This window comes from Haematobia irritans, chromosome 5 (assembly GCF_050003625.1).
Source record: "Haematobia irritans isolate KBUSLIRL chromosome 5, ASM5000362v1, whole genome shotgun sequence".
NCBI classification, from domain to species: domain Eukaryota; kingdom Metazoa; phylum Arthropoda; class Insecta; order Diptera; family Muscidae; genus Haematobia; species Haematobia irritans.
In genome coordinates this window covers 175548317-175573288 of record NC_134401.1, presented here as the reverse complement: position 1 = coordinate 175573288, position 24972 = coordinate 175548317, and the positions used below count along the sequence as shown (strand labels likewise).

Below are 24972 nucleotides of genomic sequence, written 5' to 3'. Positions count from 1 at the left end.
GTATTCTATGAGGATATCTCTAAAGACTTCTATTTCATAAAACATATCAAAAAGTCGGACGAATTATAATAGTTAGGTTAGGTTAGAAAAGTTGCAGCCCGTTATTTTAGATTAATTTTAACTACTCAGTACATCGCGTTGCCACAAGAGGTGAACATTTCTCTAATCAATCAGTGCTGCTCGATTCTAGCTTTGAAATGCTCCGGTGAAACACTTTTTGGTCGAAGCTGTGATTATCCATTATCCTTTGTATGCAAGGCGGGCATACGAACGATCATTGCAATACGGTGTAAAATCATTTCTTTTGGGGTAACATGAAACTGCCTCGTGACGGTGTGAGGCACCACATTGCACCCGTGTGTGGGGTGTTAAAGATTCCATTGGAGGAAACTGTCACAGTTTCATTTAAAATTTATACGATAATTAAAACGCCCACTGTGTCCACTCCAATACAATGTAATGTGTGTGTGTATGTGTTGGTCAAGAACATCCCAGCGGCGTAAATCGAGAGCACTTTCGATTTAAAGCATTCACGGAGCCCTTATTTTAGAGGCAATACTCATACGATTAGGTCTTATAAAATAATCCCTTTTGTAAGACCTCTTCCTTCTTTACAAAAAAAGTTGATACTCATTCATCATTCATTGCAAAAAACAGGCCTTAAAAAAGGTCTTTATTTACTAAGATCGCTATTCCTTTTCTCATAAAATACTTGTCGTGGCCTTTTGAAATGGCTTATCTGGGACATGTGTTTAAAGACACATTTTAAAGAACTCATAATAGGCCTTGTTTGGTACTGTGAATTACAATGTGTTCTTGCAACGAGGCAAAATAAAACGATTTTTAAAAAGCAACTCATATTCTCATAGCAAGATCTTATAATTTACGAGACCTTTGAAAAGCCCTTATGCCGTAAGCCAAGTTATAAGTTTTTCGACAACGAGTCACAAACATTATAACGGCTTTAAAAAAAAGACATGTTCTCACATGCGCACTTCTTTAATCTAAGAGACCTTTGATAAGCCCTTATGTCGTAAGTTTATAAGTAACCGAAAGTTAAGAATAAAAATAATTTTGCACAATTTAAAGCAACACGTGTTTCTTCATTCGGGTTTGTGATTTCGTTTGAGCAAGTCGAGGTATTTGTTTTTTATTTTAAGTAGCTGAAGTGTCAAATATGCGGTAAGTATATATTTTTTTACGAATATTATACTATATTGAATTGCATTATAATAATAATTTTATAATAATTTTACTTATTTATTTAGCGGCAACTTCTACCATGAAAGCCAATGATCTGTTCAATATGTGGAAATCAGACGTCCAATACGAAATCAGTTCCTATGAAGAAGGTGATTTATTTTTTATAGTACAATTTTATATAGTACAAAATAAAATAAAAAGAATTCTGCACAAATTTTGGGTTTCTTGTTTATATATGAAATTTGGAGTAGGTCCTTTATAAGGTATGTAAACAAGGCCTTTTAAACAGCCTTCATAAAAAGGCATTAAATTGGCATTATTTTAAACTCCTATTAAGAGGCCTCTATTTATATATGCTTCATAAAGCCTTTTGATGTATATATTATAAAAGGCCTTATTTTATCACACATTATAAAGAACTTATTTGAGGCACTTCCTAAAAGGCCTTAAAATAATGACCTTATATTAGCCCTTATGCTGTAAGTTGAAGTCGGAGCCCTTGGTCGGCTATGACACCCTGTGTAAAAATACAATGAATATGTAATGGGAAGTCAATGCCTTGTGTCTGCAAATAAATGCCTTTTAAAAGGCCTTATGAAGAGCGATTTCCGCCGCTGGGATGTGCACTATTACTATGACATCGTACGGACAATATTTGCTCTCACAGATCTTTGTGGTGGAACGAGAGGGTGGTGGAAGTGTTTTGTGTCTTTTATGTTTATTTGAGAAAGTGAATGTTTTCGATAGTTTTCGTGTTTTCGAAACAGTGGTGCTGTGGAACGAGAAAATGATAATAAACTCAATGGCTATTTAAGCATATCTACTATGTCTATGTCTCTTTTTGCCTCTTCCATGTGACGATGGAACGAATGGATAACACAAGCAGCACAAAAGCATTTGAGCAAAAGTGCAAATAAACAAAATACTTTCCCAAGAAGCTTCTGATAGTGCAGAACGCAGGCATTTTCAAAAGTGGTCAGACGGACGCACAATGTTGACGCTGTAACATTCGGGTGATACATGTAAGGATCTCTCAGAAATTCATTTCATTGATTCTCCAACGAACTGTGTGGCAATGTTGATTAATGACAATCAGCGCATTCAATATATTTATTTTCTCCTATCCGGTATTGTGGCAAGTAGCCTACTGATATTGGCCTATGTCTCCTTGACGACAAGAGCGGTAAGTTGCCTCTATGAGAGAATTGCTTTAGAAGATGATTTCAACATCTCGATTTGCTTAGGATGAGAAATTACAAAATGACATTAGAGTCATGCAATTATCGTTGGATTTAATTAAGCCCTCTTCGTTGATGTGGACCTATGACAATAGCTGGCGTTCTATTGGCTACAGTGGAATGAAACACAAAATTTACTCGGCCTATTTTGATCGACGAACAGATATCCTTGGTAAGCTAAGGTATTGTAGAAAATCCTAAAAAAATTATAACAAAATTATTCGTAGATTATCCCTATAAGTCAGACTATGGCATTGCTATTGGTTCCATAAGAATCATAGCAATTCTGCCAAGGAGATTTCGTGATGAGGTTTCTTGTGTTCTCAGGTATGGGCAAGGAGCATGATGAATTTTATACCATTTTGTGGCTAAATTAAATTTCATTTCATTGCAGGTCCGAAGATTTTTCACTGGCAAAAATTAAAGCTGAAAGCCTAAGACCACTGAAGGACCACCATGATGCCATTTTTGCTGCCTATACAATTGTCTGCCCCATTTACAAGGGAATGAGTGATAGTCTGAGGATTCGTTTACCCCACGCTGTGGCCATAACCTACAAATCGAATACGCTTAGCAAACAGAGTCCAACGTTCGTTTCCATAAGGTGAGTGTGTTAGTATGTACACTGAAAAAAAAGCATGCCCGGTTCTAAAGATTTTGTCTTTACTGTAAAAATTTTGGTATTGATTCCGAGCCAAAGAAGCGGAGAATACAAGTAAGGATACTTTTAAGACACATTTCTCTTTTAAATTTGGGTTTTGTGTACTTGCTTCTAGGAAGCAAATTTTAATTTTTCGTTTTTTCAGCTTTTTTTCTTTATATGCTATCAAAGCCCTTTAAAAACGAGTTAACAACAACTTTATTCTCCAAATCCAGACTCGACTTCCAGTTGAAATTATTCTATGTTTCAAGTAAAAAACGCCTTTAAAATAAAGTGTTGCAAAACATGTCCTATATTTTAATGATTTTTGCTTTTTAGTCAAGATGCAAAAAGACAACAAATTTAAAGACAATTTCATTTATTTTAAAGAATTTTTCTGAATTATTAAAGTCACGTTGACCTTAGTCCTAACATTTTTTCTTTCATGTTATGATACCATTTTTTAAGTGAAATCACTTAATTATAAGGACAATACGACTTCATTGAAAAGTTGATCGACTTTTGGACAAGGAAAAAACTTTATATTAGAGAAATGTGTCTTCAATGCTAAGCAAATTTTGCATTCGTATTTTAAAGACATGAAATCTTTGACCTCACAACAATATTTTTTTCAGTGTATGTTAAGTAATTAGTGGTCTGGCTTCCTTCATTTGACGCTTAACAGTCTATGTGAGGATAGTCAGACTTTCAGAGATTGTAGTCTCACAACTGTCGAAAAGTTTAATTTTTTATGCAAATCTTAAATAAAAACAAAAAAATCTTAAAGAAATGTCCTGAAGCACTTCATTCGGAGAAATTATGGGAAGTGCACAGTATTATCATGACCAATTTTTATTTGCCGACAATCTCAGATACAAACATTTTCATTGATATGAAAATGTAAAGATGTTTTAATTAAAAAAAAGTTTCTAACTTGCACTTTGAATTGTTTGATTAAATTAAGGGCACTAAACATTGAAAAGTGCGTCCATACATACGTTAAGGACGCATGTCTTTGAAGTAAGACAAATTTGCATAAGTCCATAATTTTACATTAATCTCAAACTTCCTATTCCCAGCAATTGTAAATTTAATATTTTACTCTCCCTTCTCTTGCAGCTATCCCCGTGATATGAATGAAATGTTCACCAAATCGAAACCAGTTCTATCGATTTGTGTTGCACCATTGGAAGCTAATACCACCAATGCCCTGAATGTAGTCGAATTTGTTGAAATGTACCGCTTATTGGGTGCCGGCCACTTTTATTTCTATACCGGCAATATCAGCAAAGAAGTCGCAGATGTTTTGTCTTTTTATAGAAAACAAAATTTGGTAGATGTCCTTCAATGGAATTTAGACGATTATACGGATGATTTGTATTCCCGCGGATTGATTGCCCAGATTAATGATTGCATTTATCGAGCCAGGGTTGTAGATAATTTTCGTTATGCTGTCGTTGTGGGTATGGACGAGATACTGATGCCTTTAAAACACAATTCCCTTTTGCAGTTTATGTTGCAGTGTGACGAAGGTTTGACGGCCACATATATTTTTCGTAATGTCTTCTTCTACAAAAGTGACCGAGCGGACTCTTTTAGCATTCCCGCAAAGACTCAAAATCGTCACTTATACACTCAGACAATGGTTCGACGTTCCGTGGAGATTTTACCGGCCCACATGAAAAGTAAATTCATTGTGAATACCCGAGCTTCAGTGGATATGGGGGTAGAGCGCATGTGGCGTGCTGCTCCAGGATACACAGATCACATATTGTCGCCAAGTGTGGGACTTTTATTTCATTATCGTGATCGTTGTGTAAATTGTCGAACGGCCTTGATCGTTGACTATACGGCAAGGAAATTTGGTTCATTGTTGTGGGATCGTGTGGATGACACATGTCTGCAAGCATTCTTAAGAGAAAAGGGTGTTTGTCCAAAAAAATAGAAATAAATGTTTTTCTAAAAGTACAAAAAAAAGTACACATATTGGTTTCATTTACTCGCAAGTATTGTTATAATGTTGGTATGTTCATAAAATTATTGATTTCTCTTAAATTAATGGCATCTCATTTAAGTTTAACAATGTCTACTATGATCATTTTATTGAGATTTCTTAGCTTGAGTAATGGAGTGATGTTGCTAAAAGCGATTCCATTGAACTCTGTGTTATCTTATAGCAATAGTGGATTGACTAACGTTTTCCAAATGCCTTTTATTTTTGAAAGATTAGATTTATGGAAAACACCAAATATGTCAATTGACAGATAATGAAGTCATTATCACAAATCTGTCCCTTCCACAGATTTCTTTCCCCTTCGAAAACTCTTCCACATTACCAAAGCCGTATACGCCCCCAAATATTTTTGAAGCAATTAATTTATCCAATCAGTTTCTTTCGATCTATTCAACTACGCGGACGGTTAATAAAAAATAAGTAAAGAAATTATGTTAAAATTTTGTTCATTGAAAATACGCAAAGAAAAGACACCAAGTGACGTATCGCCTTCAGCGTTCGGGCCAAGACCATCGCTTACTAATGATCAAGTTTTAGATTTGCTTAAGCAGCGGAAACCCATCATATTGGCTCTTAGCAGGTGAAAAAGTTGTACAACTTAAGTAGGTCTCTATTATGCGATAAATTTGGAGACAACAAAAAAAAATTGAGATCTGCTTTCGTTTAATTCTCATTTCGGAACTGTGCTATAACTTTTCTGCATTCCAGCAATGTTACATCCAAAGAGGACCAACCCCCAGCCTTGATTGGAAACAAAAATAAAGGTAACTATAGACTAAAATGACTATTGGTCTTCCAACAAGACAACATAGCATAGGAGTTTCATGCAATACATACTCCATATTGTATTCGGTTATGATGAGGAAATTTTAAAACTTAACTAAATATTCGAACAAATCATAGGTTTTGTGAAAGTGCTTCGCTAGTTGATGTCCAATGCATGTTTACATTCCTCTATAATTATTTCATGCATTGTAACCCCCCATGGCAGCTGGCCAATTATTTGGGGGGAAGAATCCCCAAATAAAATTTCTCGAAGAAAGTAATGACAAATCTAAAAAATCTAAGTAATAGCAAATATGTATAGAGTATTAGCAAATAGTTTGGTTCTCCCTAGTCAATGTGTGAGAGCTGAGTGGCGAGTTTCCCCAAGAAGAGCTTCAATAAACTGAAATGATCCATTCATTTAATACTCATTGATGTTGAGATGAGTAAAGAGAGGAGTCTAGTTACAACAGCCGAGCTTTAAACATCCTCATAGAGAATTATTGCTATGCGAGACTTGCCCCAATATTACATTTACAATGTGTACCAATTGCTTAGATTAAAAACTTTTATTAATTAACGAAATAACAGTGTAATCTACAGTTTCGACTAATCTACTTTTTATTTAAAAAACACAATCCACTTTTCTAGCTGGCTAAAATTGATAAATACAATTTTTTTATCGACTTTGGCTGTTAGTCATCTTTTTACGCCGACTCCACATTTTTATTTTAAAATAAAATATCCTATAACCAAAGATACTTACTTATTACACTAAAAAAATATTGTCGTGAGACCATTATATTACATGTTAGCCTGATACCGAAACAGGCAATTGGCGTCCAAATGCATTATATCTAATTATACAATTATTATTCGAGCTTTATGGACAGATATAGATTAAGGAACATGGTTAATAGAGCCATTGAAAAGAAAACGCCAGATACAAATCTATACACGCCTGGACTGTACATGTTTCGGTTCGGGCGAATGAACCTTTCCACAGCCTTTAGTATAGATCTGGCTGGGAGAGATAACTCAATTTTGGGCCCTTTATGCTAACTCCTTATGGAGAAAACATTTGGGAAATTTCCTCTTACAAATTGAATCATCTTTTCTCCCACTGTACATCATCTTTTCATATAACTTACAAGTCCCTTAATCTTATTTTTATTTCGTTTTGTTACATAGTAATGCAACAACACGAAATTTATTTTTAGAAAGCTTATTTGTTAGAATTCACCTAAGTGGTGAACAGTCGAACAATGCTTATTGTTTCTACAGTCAACTACAACATATGACAATTAACAGAAACTGGTTTCCAGGAAACAACAACAATTCTAACACGTACATTAGTCGTGTTTTTCCTAGTTTTACGACGGGCTCATCGTTGCTTATTATATTACATGTTAGCCTGATACCGAAACAGGCAATTGACGTCCAAATGCATTATATCTAATTATACAATTATTATTCGAGCTTTATGGACAGATATAGATTAAGGAACATGGTTAATAGAGCCATTGAAAAGAAAACGCCAGATACAAATCTATACAAGATTTCGTGTTCTTTAAATACGAATGCGAATTTTGTTTAGTATAGAAGACGAATTTCTCTGATAGTGGTTTCTTTGCTCAAAAGTGTTTTTGTCCTTATAGTTAATACATTTAACTTAAACATGAAAAAAAAATTTTGTTATACTAAGGTCAACTTTAAACTTGTTGACTTAACGTGACTTGACTCCAATGCTAAAAAGCGTTCAAAAATAGGATATGACTTCCAATACTTTATTCAAAGGACACTGTTTACTTAAAACATGTCATAATTTCTAATTGAAGTCGAGCCTGAATTTGGAAATTTTAGTTATTCTTACCATAACAGCTTTTTAAAGAACTTTGAAAGCCAATGAAGAAAAAAAGGCAGAAAAATGAATTAATTCAATTTTGTTTCGTAGTACCAAATTTCAAAGTTAATTGTGTCTGCTGCTTTGGCTCTAAATAATCTAACCAAATTAATTTGTATAAAGACAAAATCTTTGGATGTGAGTAAGCTTTTTTCAGTGTACTCCGAAAACGAAATGTGTGTGCAGATATACAACATATACCAGTAGGTTACATTGTTTGAAACTCATACAGTATCGTTTCTGATTTTCTATTCAAAAATTAATCGGTCTCAATTGCGTAGCGTCCATCCTTGTACATAAATAACTCTCCTATACAAAATTTGCTGAAGATACGATTGTGGTAGGGTGACAGAAATTTAACCACCTATCATGCATTCTCAATTACTGAAGTAACCATTTATTCGTAATATTTTATATGGGTCACTTCGGGTACCTTCCCTCGATATGCAATAAAAGAGAATTTACATACCATTTTCAATATGATCAGTGTCCATATTAAATACACCCACCCCAATTTGTCAAAACAATAACAGTCACACTGTCTACATTGGAATGCATACGCATACATTGTTAAAATTTTGATCCGACATAGACGCTCGCACACACACACACACACTACACGTAGTCACGTAAATTTAATTGCATACAAATAGTAGACCGACATATCGGACCAGAGGGTAATGCTGGCCATCATCATTGATTTGAGATTGAATGAATACACTTACATTCAAATGAGCTCGGACGACGACTAAGAGCCGTAAAAAACAGAGACCAAGAGCAGCCATCGATAGTTGCCGTAGCAATATTCTCGTGCTATCTTTACCTCTCCACCATGCAACTATCATTGACAGTCAAGCGAGCAAAAAAGAACTATCGGATTTGCGGTTCGTGCTATACGAATGACCCAACAAAAACGACTAATTGCACTAACAGTGTGACTGTTCAAGCGTTTTTTATGGTTTTTGTATTAGTCCTGACATTCAATGATAACATTCTACTTATACTGAAGAAACTGATCCAAAATTTATAAAAGCAATTTAACTTTATTTTAGTTATTTGATCTTGGCATACGTTTATCCTGTACTAGTGGGTCAAAATTGCCCAAACCATTTTATTTTTTTATAAGAATTTTATTCTAAGAACTAGTTGAGTTTAAAGCTTTGTTTGGCTGAGCATGCTCTTAGTGCCAAAACAATGTTTAAAATACATATATATGAATAAATTTATATTGGGAACATTTGACCCATTAATACAATATGTAGTACAGGATAAGGTTTAAGTACACGGACAATTTTTCATGACATTAATATTTTTCCTTACTTCAATATATAAAATAAGAGAAGATAAAATAATTATAAAATTTAAATTTATTAATTACCTTACATAAATTGCAATTTTAGGGAATGTTTTAAGGAATTTTCAATTTGTATTTGAAAATTGTCTTTTCATAATATCCTTGTAATGAACGCCAACCTATTCTCAAATTACTCGAACTTTTACAACATCGAGTATTATTTATCAAAAATTATTAATTAACAAACCTAAATGTTTTGCAAGAAAGTGTAAAATTCAATTATTCGCTAATCTCTAAACAATGAACAAGGCGAAAGTAATACTCATTGAAAGGTTTGCTCAAAGACGCCATCGTATTGTCTCTTATCTATTCAATTCTCAATTATACGAACTTTAATCAGCTTGTATACATGAGCAAGTTGGCGACACTGTCGCGCATTGCTTTGCTTTATGGCGCTTTCTACTCGCTTTTTTTTGCCGTTTTTGTTTAGCTGGCTCCTCATTCACTCTCTCTTTCCGCTGCTGTTGTTGATCACTGTATTATTTGTTTGAGTATGGCTCGAGAAGCATTCTGCTGTTTGCCATTCGAACCGTCTATTACCACCGCCAATAATTCAGTTAGTTTATGAATTTCGATAAGTCAAGTTGTTGAGAGTTGAATTTAATAGTGGTTAAATTGAAATCGTACTAGATTACAACGTCTGTACTGAGGCAGATAGTAATAATAACATTATGAACAACAACAACAATAGTGTACGAGGTATATCCAACAGATACTACAGCACCAACAGCAAGCATTAGCCAAACGTGACGTGAGTTTGTTTTAATTTCAAAGCGCCAAACTACCTATACTACTACTGATGACATCTTCTATCTATCTCTGTATGAATGAAGCTATCAAAGCGTACATACATACATATATACGCGTGTGTAATGTTGTTATTTACGATGCGTTAGACAACAACAATAATAATTATATTTAACCGAGTTGACTTATTAGGATGAAAAATTAAAACAAAAACGAACAAAAAACACCCATCTTTTGGTGATAACAGTAAACCGTGTAAAAGTGTATTTGTGTATGTTTCTATTGTGGTTCTTGCTAGATTTTGTTCTTCCCAATATTTGTTGCTAGTTTTCTATCGCTGTTTCAGAAGTTATAGACCGATGAGAGTTGTTTGCTGTTTTTGTGAGAGTGCGATTGAGAGGTGAAGTGAAGTTATCATTCAAAATTCAATTTAGTTTTTTATATCATTTAAATGGTGAAATACGCCGCAATAAGAGGAATTGTATTATGCCTTTGGTTTATTAGGCCTAGCGTAATTAAAAGAAAAAAATATTTGCCCCCATAAATGCTTTCGGGGTTGATGGCTAAAAAAATATTCTAGCTAATCGTCAAAATTCGAAATTATATGAACAATAAATTTAAGAAAAATATTAATTAGTAACGCGGTGTTAGTAATTTTCATTATTCTCAAATGGTAACTAACAAATTACGTCAGGAAATATTAATGAAGCAGATTGCAAAATAAATGCCCGCATACAGGCATAGTCGACAAAAATAAATAAACAATTACACTGTATATATGTATGTTGAAAATTGCATGTTTTTATTTGTTATTGTATCTACAACAATCAGCGAAAACAAACAAATAACATATTTCTTCTAGAGTATACCTCGAATGGTTACAATAGGCTAAATAAATATCACGATTTTAAAAATTCAATAAAAGTTCGCGAACAAACTCAGCAAAACAAGGGCTTCCATCTTGTGATCCGGAAGTAGTACAAATTTGGATCATCTCCAATGAATTTTACATGGTGCTGTCATAGGACTGAAGTACTCCATCTGTGGATCCTTTACATTGCTTTAGAAGTTATTCCTTGGAAGTTCATTTGATCAAAGAGAGGAAAATTACCAAATTGTTTTCATTACTTTTTATTACATTTTTATTTTTTTATTATCTAATCTTTGCAATTCGATAGGGTAAATTTGCTTACCCTAACATAATGGCGATTTGGATTGTGTAAAAAGGTGCAACATTCTTGAAATAGATTGCAACATATGGAGGACTCTGTCATAGCTTTTGGGTTCTGTATCCCTCACAATATTATGAATTAACGATAGCTTTGGAATCACACTATCATTTGGGAGACAATACAATGGGGGAAAAAGTAGTGTAACACCAAGGTAATATATTTTTTGCGAAACGAAAATGCCATAAATTTTACACTGAAGAAAAACTGTCCCATTATGCTAAGCATACTTTTTTGAATCTAAGTGGTATACCCATGATCCTAAGATATGAAACTTAATTAAATGTTTTCAATTATATGATTATTTAATTTAATTATATTTGTATGGGATGTATACACTGTTAGAAAAATATGTTTTTCATATGTTCCGATACAAACAACATGTGTTTCGGACACAATTTTTAAACACAATATATTTAAGTGTAAACATGTAATGTTCCTAAACTAACACTAAATGTTTGGGACACATATGTTAATATGTTAGAATATATTATGCTTGGGGCATGAAATAATAAAAAAGTAAACATATATATGTTGTGATAGTTTATTCAGAGATCGACAGAGAGAGTATAGAGAAAATAGAGATGGAAACCGGGAGGGTTGACCTTTCGTCAACATAACACAGCGAGAGAATCAAAAGGGGGATGATAAGGCCAAAAATTTGATATGCTTAAGTCTAAATATTATTTAATTTGAATAGTAGAATGAGTATTTGGAGTAAAGAGAATAGACATTCGGAACCAAGAGAATCGACATTTGAAAAAAAAAAAACAGCATGTGTTTCCGCCTTAAGCAGCTAAAACAATTGAAAAAGTTTATTTTCTTTAAAATGAATTATTAAAAAAAAGTAAAAGACAACACAGGGTCATTTTAGAGCGATAATGCCAACTTAATACCGGCTTTAAAGGTAAAAATGAAATTAAGTACAAAACACGATAAGTTTTAAATGCATTTAAAATGGTGTTAAATGCTAGTAAAAAACTGTTCACGCTTAAATTAATTTATGCGTATATTTTAAAATTATTTATGGATGTTTATACTCGACTCCACGTTCTTCGTTTGTTAGAGTTTTTGAATTCCTTCCAAAATTTCAAACTTTTATACCAAACACAGTCTTTTTGGTACAAAATTGTTATTTTTGCAATAAAAAATAATATTTTATCCAAAAGCTCAGTCCATTTCGTTTATATCAAGCACTGTTTCTGACTGTAAATCTTTAATAACCCACATTTCGAAGTTTCATTATAAAAATTTAATATAGTTTAAATATAAATGTGTAAATTAAAAAAAAATGGTGTTCGGTCGGAGCAGGGATTGAACCCACGACCCTTTGCATGCAAGGCAGACATGCTAACCACTGCTCCACGTGACCAACAAATGTATGTTTCTGTTAACCTTTAACCGGTGAGGTGAAATTTTTTTGCGTAATTTGCGACGTGTGGTAAATTTTACCCCCTCTTTTACATTAATATTTTTTCTGTAAAAAAATGTTTTTTTTGTATCATTATTATATTTGTTGATTAGTAAACATTGTATTTAACGAAAATAAAACAATATTTCGAAATATTATATGTTCTTTCAATGATTAACATATACTTTATTTCACACGTCTTTTTTAAAATATATGTAAACGAGTGTTCGAGGTGGTAAATTTTACCACCACGTACCCAGTTAAAGGTTAAGTAATGTTATGTTTGCATGCGCTCGTGGGCGCTGTAAACTCTGCTATATAAATGTAACTTATAACGATAATTGTCCACTGGTGACTATTACAGCTAGTTACGTAGCCCAGTGGATAATGTGTTGGCTTACAAACTGTACAAAAAACGGTGCCAAGAACTAAAAAAATTCGTGGAAGTGAAAATTATGTGAGGGAATGGGCACAATCTTCTTTGGGGAAAATTCTTCCAAGCATATAATATTTTTGGACCCAAAATGCTTCCAAACATATAATATGTTCACATAAAACAAACATATTAATGTTTCGGCAGTATCCAAAAATATATGTGTTTCCTGCAAAATATGTTTGGAACATATGTTAGAGAAGCGATTTTTTTGAGGGTGTATCAATCACAAGATGAAATGCTTTTGGCATTGTTTAAATAAACTTACACGATTGGTTTGTTTACTGAACGGCAAGTGCGTGCTTGGTGTGAGGCGAATGTAATTTATGTTTGGTCGAAGAGGGCAATGCCACCAAATTCTTTGTTTATAAAAATTTCACAATATCTCCCCACGGAAGAGGTTACGAATGTGGACTTTCCCTCTTAGAGAAGTGATTACAAATGAAATAACTCAGGATGAAGAAAAATCCTAAAAAACAATGGAAATAATTAATTCTGTTTTCTCATCTCCCTTCTATACCTTTTCCATGTATGTGAATAGAAAATAAAATATTAAATGGCCACAATTTCTGTTTTTCCTCCATTCACTTGTATCTCCATTAATACTGTATTTATTTCTAGTAATTAACCTTCGACCGCAAAAGTGCCAAGCATGGGCCACATGCTTTACACTTTAAATTAAGTTTTTACGATGTTCTTAGTTTAGGCATTACAATTAATGCTACGACGCATTGCCAATAGAATGAAGTGATTCATCGGCACAATAGACACCAGAAGCACAAACAGAGCCATCCCAGCAAAGGAACCACCGAAGTTAGGTAATAAAACTTTTAAACGCACGCACTATGAATTGAGTTTATTTTCTTTATATGAATGTTTATTAGAATGGAACGAAAGAAAATAATTCTCAATAATTGTTTTTATTGTGTTAGATACAAGTATTAATTAGCTTTAATTTTAGGACCATTTTTAATATTGATTTTGATTTAATATTGTTTTTTCATCAAATTCATTATTAACATATAATGAAAAGAGAATGAAAATTCGATAAATGAGATCGGTATCCTAATTTTAATTTTATAAAATTAAGATTTAAAAAGATTGATGAAAATGTCTTTATTTTAAAGTAGCGGCATCTAAGAATCAATTCCAAAATTCTTAAGAGAAGGTCAAAATCATTGGATCCAAGCAACTGTTATTGAGTATAGTTGTTAAAGATACAATTGGAGAAACATTTGGCAGAGATCAAGATGACCATTTGGGTCATATTGTATCACCAGATAGACAAGATTATCTATTAAAATACCATAGGTTGTCTTATCAATAAAACGTTCCCACTCCCATGTTTTAAAATGAATATCCACAGGATAATAATTCCCGACCAGTGTTCATGGCGCCGATATTTCTTTTATAAATATATAATTGATATACCCTGGTGTAAGGTATAAAAACGACGAATCCAAAAACATCATATCGAATTGGGTCTCCTCCCAGTTAACGTCCATTTTGAAATATAGGATATTCCAATTCCCAAACCCATTAATTTATTAGCGGCCTCTTCTGACGTATTTCTATTTTATTCTAAGAGTTAAGCAATGGACACGATTGAGTGGTTGTTTGTCCGACCAACAACAACAACTAAAGATAAACGCAAAAAATAAACAAGACAGAGAAATTGAAAATTCTGGCAATTTTTCGGTCGAGTCATTCGGCTTTGGTTTGAAAATATTGTGAAGTGTTTCTAAATATAATTAACGTATGTACGTGAAGCCCGTGCAAGAAATACGATGGTTTTACAATACCTCCCAAAATTCTCCACCATACCTCTCATCCGTTCTATAATCAAAAGAGCATACCATCCGCCGCTCTTGCCATATTCACATATGTGGTAATTATGCCAAATGAGAAGGAGGAGCAGGAAGTAGCGCAACATTTGTTTGTGCTCTCCTGCACATAAACAATCATTGAATATGTGTTGCGATCGATTTAGTAAAACCCCATAAAGCCTTGCTGATGGTAGTGCTGTATATGTGTGTATGTGTTTGTTGGTATATCGGTCTATCTGTCGTTTGGTGGTCGGCATTTCCATTCTATTTTGCCACCTGTAAAATTCGTTCAAATGAGAAAACTTGTGTTTAGCCCTCATGAGTTATTGCTTTTGCAATGAATCTCTCATGCCACTGGAAGGAAGAGGCCCTCTGGTAATTTTATTAGACATGAAGAGATACATAGAGAATCGAAGAGAGCAAGCACGAGTGTGTGGCCGATTTGTTTTTTTTTTTTTAGCCAGGCCAATAGGCCGACCAACATATTCGTATAGACTTGGGGAAGAAATGCCATTGATTCCCGAGTGCCTGAGAGTACGTAAGTGATTTATCAAAAAGTGCGTTGTGTTTCGCAGCAGTCGTGAACGATTTCGCTGCTATCATTCATGTTGTACCACAAGCACCACAACACCGTGGTGAAATTGTGTGTGCTCCCTACCACACAATTGCTAATTGCTGCATATCGTAGAACTACTCAACTCAACTCCCTTGGTCTGGTCTGTTCTCTGTTCTGTTCCGATCGATGAATGAATAATACGTGTCTCGCTGTCCCCCATAATTGTTGCGGTACTACAAATCGATAGAATTTTATATTTAATGTCCAAAAGAACAATTAAATCAAAATAAATTCGACAACGTGTCGTTCAAAAGGCAATCAAACAAAACAACAACAACAAGACAGCTAAACAAGCCAATTAATTGTGTGTGTTGAGTGTAAGAGTGAGTGTATGTTTGCGAGAGACTTTTTATGTGATACAATTTGGGAAAACAAATGAATCCCCTACAAACATATGTATGTACCTTCTAGTGAAAATGAACGAATGACAAACCGCCGCCAACAACAACAGCAATAAAGTGATATTTAGCATAAAAAACGACATAAATTTGTTTGTTCGTATATGGTAAATACGATTTGAGGAGAACTTAGAATCTATCCACAAGTGCAAAATCCCCATCCCCAAACAATAATCGTGTGTGTCCATGTACTTTCAATGACAAACATTGTAAACGTTCGCGTTGCTCAGTTCCAAAACAAACAACAACAACAAGCTAAATTATTTTCAATTACTAATCCAGGAATTCTATGAAAAAATGCATGCACTCTGTATGCTGACTATCGATTTGTTATCTTTTAATGTTTCAATCTAACCCTTCATGTTATCAGCTCCTATTGTCAAGTCCAAGGTTAAAGTAGTCTCGAGTATGGTGAACTAAAAAACAAAGGAGACCTAACTTTTGTGGTCATCGATCTCGATAAAAAAATTAGATATGGTTCGGTAATATGAACGTGTCCACCATTGATAGCCTTTAAATAAAATCGTGTAATAATTTACCTGGAGAAGTTATATTTAGAACAGAGTTTAGTAGTGAGGTCTTTTTAAGTTTTTTATCCTTTGATAATTTACAAATCATAAAATTTTTCTTTGATACATTTCTTGATTAATATGTGAAGATGAGAAGCTCTTTAGTGTGGTACATTTGCACATTACATACACATTTGTGTCCGAATGAGAAGTGACCGTCATTGCTGGAGTTGGCCTTAAACAAGGCATATATTCCGTCCAACGTAGTGGGACTAAAATAACTTCGAATTTTCTATTATTAATGTGATTTTGTTTATCATGATCACCACTGTTATTTTATGCTTATTTCTACAACGTCCACATGTTAGTGAAACTTTTATGCCACTGAATGATGATCCATTTTTATTTGTAATGAACTACAATGGCTATAATTACCATTTCAACTACTTTCATTTGGGAGACATGATTTTCAAACATGTCTTAATTGTCCATGGTCCCTCAAATCGAACATTAGACCTTAATCGACTAATCTAGATTTGATGACAACCAAGGACGATTAGTGGATTTTCTATGCAACAAGTCAAACAAGTCACAACTCGATTAACACATACTCGACATTTGGAATTTATGCTTTTCAAAATGTACTTTTTTCTATTTTATTTATTTAAAAGTTATCCTTGGGCATATGGCTGCATATTATTTATTGGAGGAATATACATGTATGGTGTGAAGGTTAAATATCCCAATGCAGTATTACTGCTTACCTATTTCCACATACTATAGCAAATTGTATGCAACTACGCAGCGTTCTTGCTTGTGATAATTGCGCAGTTTTTAATTTCGATTTGGAAAATGGAAATCTGTAGATACTGAATAAAATATTAGATTTTTCAATTGGATGATTGCCTAAAGTGTGAATATTAGTCAAATAATAATTGCCATCAAAGATCATAATCATCAGCGTCGTCGCATCAAAATTCACAGTCTAAAATAAATATCATGTCATACAGAGTATGTTGGTTTGAAAATTTTTACGTACCAACTGACCATATATAATTTAATAAATGTTCTTTATATTTTATTGGTTTGTCGAGTGTACAGTTGGGCTTGTTGGGTTGGGAATCACATATTGTTTTCGGTGTCCGTAAAGAAAAATAAATTTCGAATCTCTTCGTAGTTATCTTTTACTAACAAATTGATAGTTTACAATTTTTATTACGTTATATACACTTTTGAAGTGTTATGTGTTCATTAACCAATATTGCTGTAAAGGATCTGGCTGATACTGGACTCTTTTGGAAAATATTCCATAGAATTTGCAATAAACCAGATTTAATTAATATGACATATAACAAATATATGTACATATTTCCATTTTTGCAGCACTCATAGAACCTGCTTATGAAATACACAAAAATTGGCGACAGAATAGACTGGTGAAGAACAATCGGCGGCATCTAAACTATTCTTCAATACCCTCTATAAATACTAGATGGTTGGTTTGTAAAATTAAATTTTTAAACGGATTTCTATTCAATTCCTTCAAGTACAAAAGCCATCATTGTTTTGCCCATTAAAAGCCATAATTCAATAAGTCGTTATCGATCAGAGTTGGAAGTGAAAGCATATGGCTCGTTTATTAGTCGGCTAGATGGCTGGTACGTTGTGTAGATGCTATTTTTCCTCCATTCGCTGCACCATATGCGTCGTTTGGAGAGACGACCTCAAATGTCGGCTCTTAAGAATTTTTTTTGCCATTTCATTAAATTGAAAACATCTTCTGGGAAAATGTTGAACTATCTCTAGAGCTCACATCTGTATCTCTCTGTGCGGAGCAAATATTTAAAAAGGATATAATTGAAGTTACGTCATTACTCCGCCACTTCTAGCGTAGGCCAAAAGTTCTCGTTCCCTCCAGAAGCTTCAGTCCATGACTATACATGATCGCAGAGATATGGGCATGGATCAGTGTCAGTATGATACAAGAGAAAAAAAAGGATTGCCAACAGTGTCGACAGTGCTTGTAGAATCTTATTGTTATTTTTCTCGAAAAGTTAATTTTTTATTCTTATTACAATCTAAAAGTCAAAAGTCGAAAATCGACAAAAAATTGTAGTAATCTTAAAAGTCGTCTTTTGTATTTTTGACAATAATGTTAGTTAAAATTGACTTTTTATAGCGAACAAAATCGACTAATCGAAATTTAACGAAAGAGTCCAAAACTCACATTTGAAATGAAAGGGCAATGTAATGTAGACATTTTTTGTTGAAAATTAACAAAAAATCGCGACATTTCAAGTCGACTTTTCAATAATTACAAAAGTCGAAATTTACATTATAATTTTTTTTTTTTTGTTAAATTGAAATGTCGATTGTTGCAGTAATCGAATAGGCGACTTATTATAATTCTGGAAAGTTGAAATGTTCAATTTTGCAAATCTTGATTTTCATTGAAAATCCCTATGTCCTATGCGTATACGTAATGGATCATTAGGAAATGCTGCATAACTCATACGCTTCAGTGATACTTTTAAAATTAAAATGTCATATCAACCGTGATCAAAATGAACAATTTTGTCTTCATTTTTATACCCTCCATCATAGGATGCGGGTATATTAACTTTGTCATTCCGTTTGTAACACATCGAAATATTGCTCTAAGACCCCATAAAGTATATATATTCTGGGTCGTGGTGAAATTCTGAGTCGATCTAAGCAAGTCCGTCCGTCCGTCCGTCCGTCTGTTGAAATCACGCTAACTTCCGAACGAAACAAGCTATCGACTTGAAACTTGGCACAAGTAGTTGTTATCGATGTAGGTCGGATGGTATTGAAAATGGGCCATATCGGTCCACTTTTACGTATAGCCCCCATATAAAGGGACCCTCAGATTTGGCTTGTGGAGCCCCTAACAGAAGCATATTTCATCCGATCCGGCTGAAATTTGGTACATGGTGTTGGTATATGGTCTCTAACAACCATGCAAAAATTGGTCCATATCGGTTCATTATTATATATAGCCCCCATATAAACCGATCCCCAGATTTGGCTTGTGGAGCCTCTAAGAGAAGCATATTTCACCCGATCCGGCTGAAATTTGGTACATGGTGTTGGTATATGGTCTCTAACAATCATGCAAAAAATGGTCCACATCGGTCCATAATTATATATAGCCCCCATATAAACCGATCTCCAGATTTGGCTTGCGAAGCCTCAAAGAGAAGCAAATTGCATCCGATCCGGCTGAAATGTGGTACATGGTATTGGTATATGGTCTCTAGCAACCGTGCAAAAATTGGTCCACATCGGTCCATAATTATATATAGCGCACATATAAACCGATCCCCAGATTTGTGTTGCGGAGCCTCTAAGAGAAGCAAATTTCATCCGATCCGGCTGAAATTTGGTACATGGTATTGTTATATGGTCTCTAGCAATCGTGCAAAAATTGGTCCTCTTGGAGGAGCAAAATTCATCCGATCCGGTTCAAATTAGGAACGTGGTGTTAGTATATGGTCGCTAACAACCATACCAAAATTGGTCCAATCACACAAAAATTGGTCCATATCGGTTCATAATCATGGTTGCCCTAGAGCCAAAAATAATCTACCGAAATTTTATTTCTATAGAAAATTTTGTCAAAATTTTATTTCTAGCGAAAATTTTGTCAAAATTTTATTTCTGTAGACATTTTTGTCAAAATTTTCTTTCTTTAGAAGATGGTGTTAGGAGGTTTTAAGATACCTTGCCATCGGCAAGCGTTACCGCAACTTAAGTAATTCGATTATGGATGGCAGTGTTTAGAAGAAGTTTCTACGCAATCCATGATGGAGGGTACATAAGCTTCGGCCTGGCCGAACTTACGGCCGTATATACTTGTTTAATTTTAATTTTGTATGAAAAAACTAACGATTAAAACCAAGCTTTTCATACAAAGAGATTTCTGATGGTTTGGATCATTTTGTGTATTATTTGATATGTTAAAACAAAAGTCTTAAATTATTTGTACAAATATTCGTTAAAGAAATATTTCACACTATCGGGACCATTGTGTGACACACTGTTCGAACTCGACAATATGAATAGAGTCCCTTGTAATTCAATCAATTATGTCAAGGAGTGAATCTAATCTTAGATTTTCGCACAAAAACCCTCCGTATTAGCCTTTCAGTAACATATACTACATTTCCTTTTTGTATAATATTATTCACAAGAATTTATTGTTAATTTTTTTCTTTCTCATGGTATTTTATTTTTGGTAAAAAGAAAGCAATGCCCTTCGTTTTGTTAATAGTTTTTCTCTCACATTTTATTGCGTGTATAGTCTGCGTATTGTATATATTTTGGATGGGCAATGACCTTGTCCTTCATTAAGACCTCTTTGACAATATTATGGAAGTGTTATGTCATGATATTTAGGCTAGCACACTACAAAAAATATGTATGTAAGAAAACAACAAAATATATAGAATGAAATCGAACAACAAACATTGCTTCAAATATCTGAAGACAAATAATCGATCGCAGGTAATCACAAGACAGCGAAATGCTTAAATGCCTATTCGTTACATTTCAAATGCAATAAAATGCGCAAACTAACTTGGCAACCCTATAGAGAAGAAAGAATTTTTTGCAAAGCTTAGTAGATGACGCAAGATTCTCACTCTCATGTTGATATGAACTCATGACACTCACACTTCTACATGTGTACACAGTAATGAATGTGTAAGACTGTTTAGGGCACATATGATTTGCACATTACATACACACGTACTAGGTATGTATGTTTGCAGGCTTGCATGTAAGTGCAAATAAATACTGACAAATACACATAGCCACGGGTATGGATGCATGTTTGTATATAGGCATAAAATAACACTATTAGATAGCCCTAGGGCAGGCCGAACATACAGTTTAAGCGTTATAGAATCTATTTAAGAGTTTATGCAAATTAGAGATACGACACAAATAAATGGACGGACGCAAGCTAGGGCTATATCAAGTCAGAAACTGATTTTGAAGAGACCTGTTTATATAATATGAATTCTGGAATCAATGTTTTTGGTGGTGGTCTTTATCTCCTCTCAGTAATGCTGGTGCATTTGTTAATATTTAAAGGGTTCTCTAAGAGATTTCACACGTTGAAGTGCACATCATTCGAGCTGGATTATAAAAAGGAGAACCCCTGTCATTGAGAATTGGTCAAAACTCAATAAGAAAGAAGTTCACCAATTTGTCTTATTTGAAGAATATTTAGATTTAACGCAAAGACAAGTATTCAAAGTTTAACAAAAGATTAAGATAGATATTTTAGGCTAACTTAGACTATTTAGTCCTCTTTAATACCAAAGGTGAGGAACCTTCTTTTTATAACTGAGTTTGAACTATGTGTCAAACCATTTAGTGAAGCTTTGAAACACTCAGCTTATCTTCGCACACTTTCGGGTAATAAGATATTTTTGATTTTAATAAAAAATTTTATTTGCGTTGAAGATTATTCCTTTCCTAAATTATCGTCCCATTTCAATATAATCCATGTTCTTTTTTGATTGTGTGTGTATGTGTATGTATGACTTGCCAGTAGTATGTCCCATTGGCTGTGGCGTTTATTGTGCACATCATTTGGGCTTTGCAAAAGCAAAACAAAAAACATGGGAGTACAACTAAACTAAAACAAATGAAAGCCCTTCTGGTCCGTAGTACTGGCGCGATCGTTGAGCTGAAAATACGCGGATTTCGTGGCTTTCGAGACTGTTGTGACATGAATGCCGAAACCGTTGATCCCATGGACTGAGTGTGAAAATTGCCAATTGACACGATTAGAGCGTTCTGTCCGAATCGTCTGTCTGTCCGTCTGGCAGTCGGTTATTAGCTAAGGTGTAGTTTTCAAACTTAGTAAGTTTTTGCACCCAATAGCGGAGGGATTATTACCTAATTATCGAAAGCTCAAAAAGTGAAAATTTTGTAAATGAATGCAAAGTGAACTACGTATGGCGTATTTCAAATCGTATACTAACTCTGCCGAGTTAGGTTCTTAAACACAGTTCTAAAATCGTAGCGAATAAATTATTAATAAAAGTGCTAAATAACTCACATTCGTGCTCATTTCATTGCAAATTGAAATAGACACTATTGTGCTATTAAACCCATTACGTCGCGGCAGCATGACCAACAATGCAGCCACTTTAATTAACGACTTAAATGTCTTTGCGTCTTGGCAATATACGGGGTGGTTGGTGTGGTGCATCTGGCGATGACCGGCTTTTAATTATGAATGACATATCCGGCAAGATCCCATCTTCTTCGTCTTCATATTTAGTGAAAATCAAGGTGACAAAAAAGAGGGCGATGCAGAATGAATTAAATCCATTGAATGGAGACAACTTTGTACATTTTCCTCTTAGCTCGTTATTATTTCCAATTAACCCCAAACACTTAGATGCTCACATAGGCAAAAAATGGCTTGTAGTTTTGATTGGTTGGGTTATTCGCAGTTCGAAATTAGAAAAGGCTAATTATTTATGTTAGCTTTTTTGTTATTTAAAAAATCTCATCTTTTTTATATTTCTATCACGAAATTAATTACTTCAATTAGATTTTATTTGAAATTGCCGAAATTCAAAATTCAATTGATTTAATTAAACAAATTAATGAATAAATTAATTCGACAATCAAACATTTTTTCATATTCTATTGGAATTTTAATTGATAAAATATTGGTGAAATGCATTTCTGTGTATCTATGGCAGAGAAGTATGGTAAATTGGATATTACGTTTGAAATGTCTGCTTCTATTCGAAAAGCTGAAATGTAAAATTTACTCTTGATAAGAAGAATACTCCATACAGTCAATATCTAAATCATGCGCTAACCATGATATTAATGTGATATTAAAATTTTCTAAAATTCAAATGTAAGGATATTTTATGTGTGTGTAACATTTACTACCTTCCATATATGTACGTATATGTGAGTTTGTCGTTTGGCTTAAATTTAGTTTTTGCGTGTATATAACATTATATTATCGACGTTGACCACCCAGTTGGTAGATGGTATAACGTAGACAGCGGTTTACTCATAGTTCAGATTGGAAATTTATTGCAGAGCCCTTCCATCCAGTCCAGTATAATTAATTCTGGTTTAGTAATCCTATAGTTCTAAGCTCTAAGATCTTAAATTTATTGACAATAAATGGAATAAAAGAAAACAAAAGAGATACTGAAGAAGAATATCTCTACCGGACATTTGTTCAAACATTGGCAATAGCACGTAATATCCTCCTTTTGGATTATGGGAATTAGTTCTAGAAACTAAAACTGTTTTATCTTCCTAACTCTCTGATGGATATAAACAACATCAGTAGTAGCTTAACACAATATTCTATGATTTTTCATATACACAAATCAATTAGGCTCTACCAAATGAGTAAGTTCACAAAAAAATGTCATCAGTGATCTGAAAATACCGCTAATCCCCTAAAGACAAACAATCGTCAAAATTTCGATATGTCTAGGAGAGGACGGTGGTGGAAAAACCAAAAGAAGGCAACAGGAAATTGGACCGATGCCTATGATTTGATATTTTCCCAGAGAATTTGCGTGTGGCATCATAAAAAATGCTCTAGTGCTTGGAATTTTTCCCTACACTCACAATATTTTCTTAGTCCACTAATTTGTGGATCTCAAATGAAAATCCCCCAAATCTAAAAATTATGAAATAATATTTCGTGCGTTAATGAAATGGAAATATGAAGAACTATTGCTATTTGTGCTTTCCTATCAAAAAAAATGGATTTCATGCGTGAATTTTCTCTGTTTTCAATTTCTATATCCACGCGAGCACAGTGGGATGGAAGCAACGATATGTGCAAATATTCTTTCAATCCAAAATGTTTATTTCCACTCTTTTTTGTAGCAAGAAAACATCAAACTACAAATCGTTTGATTTTATGGAAACAATATCAGAACAACATAAAAATAAGATAAAATTTCTTACAATTATAAAATACTAACTCGTTTGATTTTATGGAAACAATATCAGAACAACATAAAAATAAGATAAAATTTCTTACAATTATAAAATACTAACTCAACAAAGGGAAATAAAAACCGAAAGTTTTCTTTAGTACAGTCATAATGAACTAAAAGTCCCGGTATTGGAAGTTCGCTATAACATACAAAAAAATATTATTTGTCTTCAATCACGAAATTAATTGATCCAATTAATTTTTAATTGAAATGTCTTCAATCACAGAAATGATAGTATCAATTAAAACATTAATTGAAAGTCAATTAAAAAATTAATTCATACTATTAATTTGTGTGATTGATTTTTGTTTCAATAAAGAATTTGTTGAATCAGTTAAATTTTTAATTCAACATTTTTTAAAACTCAATTATGATTTTAAGGGAAACATTTTCGTCAAATTTTTTTCTGTGAACAGTGTACACACAAAAAAATTTTTTTCTGATTCAATCACGAAATTAATTGATCCAATTAATTTTTTAATTGAAATGTCTTCAATAACAGGAATGATAGTATCAATTAAAAAATTAATTGACAGTCAATTAAAAAATTAATTGATCCAATTAAATATTTAATTGATACTATTAATTTGTGTGATTGATTTTTATTTAAATTAAAAAATTTGTTGAATCAATTAAATTTTTAATTGAATATTTTTTAA

The 24972-nt window shown here is 33.4% G+C and overlaps 2 protein-coding genes across 10 annotated transcripts in view; both read left to right on the top strand.

Annotated features, from left to right (window-relative positions):
* The first annotated feature begins 2129 nt into the window (after positions 1-2129).
* LOC142241044 (uncharacterized) lies at positions 2130-5061 on the top strand. The gene is made up of 5 exons (XM_075312790.1): positions 2130-2386; positions 2448-2613; positions 2669-2768; positions 2836-3045; positions 4201-5061. The coding sequence occupies exons 1-5, from the start codon at positions 2279-2281 to the stop codon at positions 5024-5026; spliced, it is 1410 nt and encodes a 469-aa protein (XP_075168905.1). The 5' UTR covers positions 2130-2278; the 3' UTR covers positions 5027-5061.
* A 450-nt stretch (positions 5062-5511) lies between these two features.
* CAP (Cbl-associated protein) overlaps positions 5512-24972 on the top strand; it is a 78688-nt gene continuing 59227 nt past the window's right edge. For 5 of the 9 annotated variants that reach the window (XM_075313569.1, XM_075313575.1, XM_075313573.1 and 2 more), the window contains exon 1: positions 9679-9868. Coding sequence is in view for 4 of the 9 variants with exons in the window: in XM_075313564.1 (XP_075169679.1) it covers positions 5527-5675; positions 5804-5859 (205 nt within the window). In the remaining 5 variants the exon portion in view is untranslated. Of the gene's footprint in view, positions 5676-5803; positions 5860-9660; positions 9869-24972 lie in introns of those variants that run through there. The other 4 variants (XM_075313564.1, XM_075313561.1, XM_075313562.1 and 1 more) reach the window with 3 other exon arrangements.

Coding starts and splice junctions, on each gene's coding strand:
- LOC142241044 (XM_075312790.1), top strand. CDS start 2,279: ATGTTGATTAATGACAATCAGCGCATTCAATATATTTATTTTCTCCTA. Junction 2,614..2,668: donor TCGACGAACAGATATCCTTG/GTAAGCTAAGGT, acceptor AATTATTCGTAG/ATTATCCCTATAAGTCAGAC. Junction 2,769..2,835: donor GAGGTTTCTTGTGTTCTCAG/GTATGGGCAAGG, acceptor ATTTCATTGCAG/GTCCGAAGATTTTTCACTGG.